Raw genomic sequence first — 7,036 nt, 5'->3', positions numbered from 1 at the left:
ATACGGGCCCGGCACGGACACGGGTCAACTTTATGTGCAGACCCAGAGACGGTACCCATCTTCCACCCCCGTGTCACCACAGTGCACGTAAAAGACCTCGGTCATTCTGCCATAAATGCAGATGGCTAATACCACCTAAACACGCATACACTTGTGTATCTCATCCAAAGTCGGATTAAAATACGGGAACATGCCCCTAATGGCTTTGCCGTGAGGGCATAAAACTTGCATTTCTCTCTGAAGCTCTGCTGCAGCAGCAGTCGCCGCCACGCATGGCTGACACCCCCGAGACTCAACGCAAGCACCCCCCCCCTTCCCCCCACCCCGAGAAGCCGAACCAAGCCAGCGTATCTAAAAGACTATGTGCTCAAATAGCATTCCGCGAATCGATCGTGATTTCACAGCAAATGGACAGTGTTTTGGAAGTATGGAAAGACGTTCCTTGTTTCTATGGACGCGTAACGTATCAAAGTTTCGATACGATTCCGTGCGGTCCATACCGTTCCATTGGATTCGTTTTCGTTCGATTCTGTTTCAACGCGAAGCGAGTTCAATCATGTTATGTTATCTGCGATAATCATGTTGCTTGCATTTTACAGATCCTATCTCTATTCACTGCAGACTAAGAAGTGCAACGTTTTTAAATTGCATTGTCATTCTCGTTACAAACTCGTCAGAGTATTGCTTTTGTTTTTCAACAAAAATAATCTCCAACGGCATTTATTTTATCTGAGGTGGAAAGAGATATTATGTCCTGATTACATCATAATACAGGGTCTGATTAAAACGTCCCACTAAAACACACAGGCTGTGTTTAGTTTTGATTATATGTTTTACGATTGTGCAAGTGCATACCTGCAAATTAACAAAATGGTAGTCAAGTATGAAAGTAAATTACGAAAGTTAACATGGCGTGCTTTATTCGGATACGTTGATCTTCAGCTAAATCATGACCGGGCGACATTCAAGTATAAACACTTCTTGCTTGTAACTCAGTTTATTTGCCCGCCCCTTTCTGGAGCTCCCCTTTGCCTAGATATTCAAAGTTTCTGTTTTCTGCTTTTTTTGCCAACTTTCAGAATGCAGACGCCTATCCATCGGACACGTGTTGTGTAAAGCGTCATGCTTGTCACCATGTGTCAGGTAAGTCAAGCTGAGTTGAGGACGCGTGGCCGGCACACAGACAACCTTTTCACCTCTGTTACCCTAGGAGTGTTTTGCTTGTGAACGGCAACCAGTCTCCAGTATGTTGTCAGTTGCTACATTGTGTGTAAAGAATTGTCGTACCTTGTCTGTGCCAGGTTGACAGCCTGTATTTATGTCCAGCCAGCCTTCCTTAGGGAGACGTGTCTGCATCTGAAAACAAAGAGAGACAACAATTGTAATGCAAATGTGAAAAATGGATTTGTACATAATTCAGTATAAAAATTGTTTAACAAATATGTACAAATACTTTTAGTTAGCATGAGTCGACTGCGTGATCGTAGTGTCACTTGTTGAAATAGTGAGCTAACTTTTGTGAACTGTATTGTCATTGGTTACTTTGTGTTAGAATTGACCAATGAGAGAGAAGATAACTAAATATGACAAACTTGAAGTAGGGCAGATTGATATTCGGACAGAACATCAGAGATCGCTCACGGGAGATGGTGTGTTACCCGGGGATCTCTACATTGTTGTAAGATGTTTCTCAAGGAGCAGTGAGTCAACTGTTTTGTGACTCCTGTTGGAATGAATCTGATATGATTCAAAGGCTGTGAATATACAGGTATTTATTGATTTGTATTTATTCAGTAATGTTGGCGTGTGACATGACTCTGAGAATAATGTTGTAAATTGGGTGGAAAGCGTGAGCTGTTGTCAGCCATTTTGAAAAAGAATGTAGTATGTTCTTTTTTGTAATGAAATCATTTGTGAATGAATAGTATTGAGAAAGAATGGAAGTATTATTTTTGTGGAGAAGTTTATGTAAGAATTGAAACTTATAGGAATGTAAACTTTTTACACAGCACCCCGGTAGGAGTAGGATGCGCTCAACCGAGGGGTAAACGTGACGAGAAGCTTGGCATCCCCTCCTTGCTGCCAGGACAAGGAAGGTCGGCGCACGGTTGGAGAGCAGCGCAGGAGAACTTGTATCTGGTGGAACCCCACCCCATATTACCATGAAGGTCGACTGTCATAGGTGTGATATGGAGCAAGTGTCGAACCCGCTGAACCGTGAGTAAACGGAATCGTGCGTCACAAGAGAATGTGCGCACCCAAAGAATCGTGTGTAGAAAAGGGATTGTAACCACTGAACTGTGAGTTGACAAGTGAGGTAACCAGCTAAGTTGTGTAGAAGAAGGATTGTGCGAATCCAGAATAATAATTGTAACCACTGAACTGTGAGTTGACAAGTGACGTAACTATACTGACGTCCAAAATAAACGCGAAAAATATTATTTAATTTACAAATATATTTTTCTGGATTAACAAAAGTTGCGTTATTTTTGGCAGCCAGTATATCAAGACCGATGTCTGAGGAAGGTGTATTGTGAATTTTACCGCGTCAGCGCACTTGCAATCCACGTAAAGCCCGAGTTAGCTGAGACATTTTTCTTGTGCAGTTCAGCTGCACGTGCAAGAAAAGCACAAAAGCTGATCAGTGAGTGGTGTTCACTGTCACAAGAGGATAAAAATGGCACAGAGTTACAGGTTTCATCTGTCCCTCATTCGACGCTATCACCATGCCAAGACTCACTTCTGCTGAACGCGAGAGAGCCATTGGACGTCTGGAGGCTGGGGACACGCCGGAAGCCGTTACGTCTCCTGCAGTGGTTTGTGAAAACTGGCTCTACTACTGATGCCGAGCGAAGCGGCAGACCCCGAGTGACGACGCCAAGGCAAGATCGGCACATTTTCCGCAGCCATGTTGCACATCCCTTCAGAACAGCTTCAGAAACAGCCAGAACTGTTATAGGGACACACCAGGCACCCATTTCTAGGCAAACGGCCAGCCGGCGACTGCGCTTCAGGGGGCTGAGGAACTGCCGTCCAGCCAGGGGACCCGTCCTCACCGTGCGCCATAGACAGGCACGCCTGCTTTGGGCGCAAGGCCACCTCAATTGGAACAATGTTTGCTGGCAGAACGTGCTTTTCAGCGATGAAAGCCGTTTTTGCATTGACCATGCCGACGGGCGTGTTCGGGTATGGAGAAGAAGTGGTTACCGCTATGCTGACAACTGTGTCGTGGAGAACAACGCCTGGGGTGGGCCCACCCTCATGTTGTGGGGCGCCATCGGCCACAACCAGGTGCTAGGTCCCGTCAGCTTCCAAGGCCTGGGTCCTGGACCCGGCAACGGCGTACAGCGCAGCGCTATATGGACCAGGTGCTGCACCCTCATGTGCTGCCCTTTTTTCAAGCCCTTGGAAACTGGAGTTCCCAGCACGACAACGCGCGCCCCCACACCGCCAGGGCCACTCAGGACCTCCTGCACCGCTCAGGCATCCAGGTGATGCCTTGGCCAGCGTTATCTCCTGACATGAACCTTATTGAGCAATTTTGGGACTTGCTCCAGACACAGCTCAACAGGGTGGTCCCAAGGCCCACAACTGTCGCTGATCTTGATCGGGCCGTCCGGCAGGCCTGGACCAACATTCCCAGGCAAGCCAGCAACACGTTGGTCCGCTCAATGCACCGCCGATGCCAGGCCGTCATCGATGCTAATGGGGGCCACACACGCTATTGACTGTTCTGTTAAGCGCTAATAACGCATCGTCTCCGCAACCGTACGGTGTTATGGACCATAAGTCAGTGTTCTACTCTACCAACAATTGGACATTAATAATGAAATTTAAATTTTTGTACGATTTTTTTTATTAGACAATAAATGACACTAGACACTGTTTTTCGCGTTTCTTTTGAACGTCAGTATAGTTAAGTACGTGTGAACATTGAACTGAGAGTCAACAAGGACGACGTCATCGAGGAACAGGACGTTCATCTTCATACTAATCAAGCTATTGATATGTTCTAGTGAATGCAAGAGAATGTTGATTGTATGTGAGTTATTATATGTTGTGATTACTTGTGGTGACTTGTGATTACTTGAATATAGGTACGAGGGCAAAGGGCAAAAGTGTGTTTAGTCTGTGTACCTAGTTGAATGCTGTGTGTGTGCGAAATGGAGTGAATTGTAAACAGAGTAGAGCACGCATTTTTCTTTCTGACAGAGTATTAACAACACACAACATTTACACGTAAAAACCCTCCGTAACAGCAAAACACATGATACAATTTGTCATTTATGTAAGCTTGACGTTGCACACAATAAGACGTCTCAGTAGTGGGTAAACTAATGACTCGTTCGCAGACTATCAAATTAGATCCAGTGTTTGTGTTCTTAGATTCATGATTGACCATTCAGGCTGTTTACGATGATGACGTTGTGTTTGTTTATGCTGATGCAATCTGCAGATCAAAGGGGACTAACCACAGGCTGACCCAGTGGTCAATACAACTTGTGTTTACCACTCAACATTTCCTTCTACCTATAACACAAGGGCAAAAATAAAGGTACAAGCTTGTGGATTCATTATGCAATTCATGTCTGTGAAGATCAAGATATTTGTGAGCTTTAACTGATCATGCTTATTTATATCAGCACCATCCTCACCCCATAACAGTCTCATGTCCAACTGGCACTCTAACCAACCTATCCTTGCCCCCTCAATGCATAATTATTTCCATTTTTGAGAATGCCCTTGTTGTCATTCCAGCGTCTGACCATGGAGTCTACAGGCCATAGTCTTAGATGTGATGGGATCAATAGGATGCCACAATGATCAAGGTAACTTTGCAAATAGTCAAACAGATCTAAGTGCAGAGGGTGATCCACAAACATGTTTGCTTAACTCTTTCGCTGCGCGTCTAAATTTCCCCTGTGTTCCCTGCCAGCGCGCGATTTAGAGCCATTTTAAAAGAATTATTAAAAATCAACAACACAAGATAACCTTACATACCTTTATGTTTTTGCAAAGTTTGGAACTTACTCTTTTAGAAAATATATGAAACATTACAAGGTTACACCCAGAACAACAGCTGGCCTTGGTTGCTTATTAACTGCAAGCAACAAAGACCCTCTCCCCCTCCCCTGTTCCACCTGCAACATATATTTTCATATCCATGTCCAACTTTTCCATTGCCTCTTATGTTGTATAAAGGCCAGGATACACGATCGGTTTCGCCCGTACGTTTGAGCCGGACCACCTGAAACTGACCACACACCGATCGTCTGGCATCCGAACTGTACGTCTCACACGCTTGATATCATCCGCTGAACAGCTGGGAGGACTTATGTTACAAAATGAGGAATTTAAAAACAAAATGAGGAACTTAAAAACAACCAGGTGGGTGTCCAGCATTGGTTTGTGTCTTGTTTCCATTATGTTGTTGTCGTCGTCGTCGCTCTTGCTGTTGTTGTTGTTTGGGGATTAAACGGGAAAAAAGAGCAGACAGATGTTGGACTATACAACGATCGTGTTCAAAGTAGGTGTCGGACTACAAGTACAACGCGGGGTAAAAGTAATAAATGGAAACCCATGAGCTGTGAGTTTCATAGAAAATCGTTATTTCAACCACGGGCCGACATCAATTTCCTTCTCTGAACATCCCACGGATATCCGCGTGCCACCCATCATCTCCTTTTTCATGACAAAGCATTGTCGTAACAACTTCATTCCACCCTCCCCCACCCCTCCCCAACGCTTGATAAGTCCTCAACTTCGACCTGCGGCGATCGGTGGATAATTGAGACAGCACTCCACATAAAAATTATAGCTGTCCAGGTTACCAAAAGACTTTGATTTTGATAACAAGTTTGGGAAGCTGTGAGCCCTGCTATTCTCAGGGAGACAGACGAACACCTGCGAATGGTAAAATGCTTTACAAATCACGTAAATGAGCCCAATATTTTCTTGTCATCTCCAAAATCAAGAGATCTATAAGAAAACATGTTTCATTACTAGATTGTCCCATCGCTGGGAAATTCGGGTCGCTTCCTCCCAGTGGAAAACTAGCAGCAACAGAGTCGCGCTACCCCAAAGTCAAGATATCTATTGGATTATTTTTCTTCATTTCCGTATTGTCCCATCGCTGGGAAATTCGGGTCGCTTCCTCCCAGTGGAACGCTAGCAGCAACAGTGTTGCGCTACCCCAAAGTCAAGGGATCTATACGATTTTGTTTCTCTCTTCCTTTCTTTATTGTTCCATCGCTGGGAAATTCGGATCGCTTCGTCCCAGTGGAAAGCTAGCAGCAACGAAGTCGCGCTACCCCAAAGTCAAGGGATCTATTAGTTTTTTTGGATTGTTTTTCCATTTCTTTATTGTCCCATCGCTGGGAAAAAAACCTAATGGATCCCTTGACTTTGGGGTTGCGCGACCCTGTTGCTGCTAACTTACCACTGGGAGGAAGCGATCCGAATTTCCCAGCGGAATCTTTTTTTTATATTTTTTTTACAAATCGCGGTTTCAGGTTCGATGTAATTTGTAAAATGTTTTTACATTTTTACAAATCAAGGGTTAACAGCATCGCTCCTGTGTACAATGGGATTTGGAGCTTGTCAAAGTTGAATCCAACTCGTTTCATTTCTTGCATCATGCATAGTATATGAATCGTTCATTGCTTGTTGTTGTTGTTGTTGTTGTTGTTGTTGTTGTTGTTGTTGTTGTTGTTGTTGTTGTTTAGAAATCATTGCGCGAGCGCGCAAATGTGTGTGTGCGCGCGCGTGTGTGTCACTGGGCGAAAAGTGGCGTTTTGTATCTTACAAAACTACTCAAAATCCCAACAAAACTTCAAGTTTCAATGGGTTTATCACATTTTGGTGTTCACGACAACGCCAGATTTTGATTGGATTTTGTTGAAGTTATCGCTGCGAAATTGCCTGGAATTTCAGCGCGTTTTGCGACAGTCAAAACATCATGTTAAACCATGTTACAGCATGTCTGTAACATGCAAAAATGTCAAGTTTTGATGGCATTAAAGCTTTGGTTTAACGC

General features: G+C 44.3%; 1 protein-coding gene across 1 annotated transcript in view; it reads right to left on the bottom strand.

Moving 5' to 3' along the window:
- Window positions 1-7,036, bottom strand: part of LOC138955509 (uncharacterized) — a gene marked incomplete at its 5' end in the record, with an annotated part of 165,784 nt that overhangs the window by 111,795 nt on the left and 46,953 nt on the right. Inside the window, one exon of the mRNA XM_070327097.1 lies at window positions 1,288-1,356. Coding sequence (XP_070183198.1) covers window positions 1,288-1,356 — 69 coding nt within the window. The remainder of the gene's footprint in view (window positions 1-1,287; window positions 1,357-7,036) is intronic.

The sequence above is a fragment of the Littorina saxatilis genome, unplaced genomic scaffold, assembly GCF_037325665.1.
Source record: "Littorina saxatilis isolate snail1 unplaced genomic scaffold, US_GU_Lsax_2.0 scaffold_237, whole genome shotgun sequence".
Lineage (NCBI taxonomy): Eukaryota > Metazoa > Mollusca > Gastropoda > Littorinimorpha > Littorinidae > Littorina > Littorina saxatilis.
This window is presented reverse-complemented; position numbering and strand designations above follow the sequence as displayed.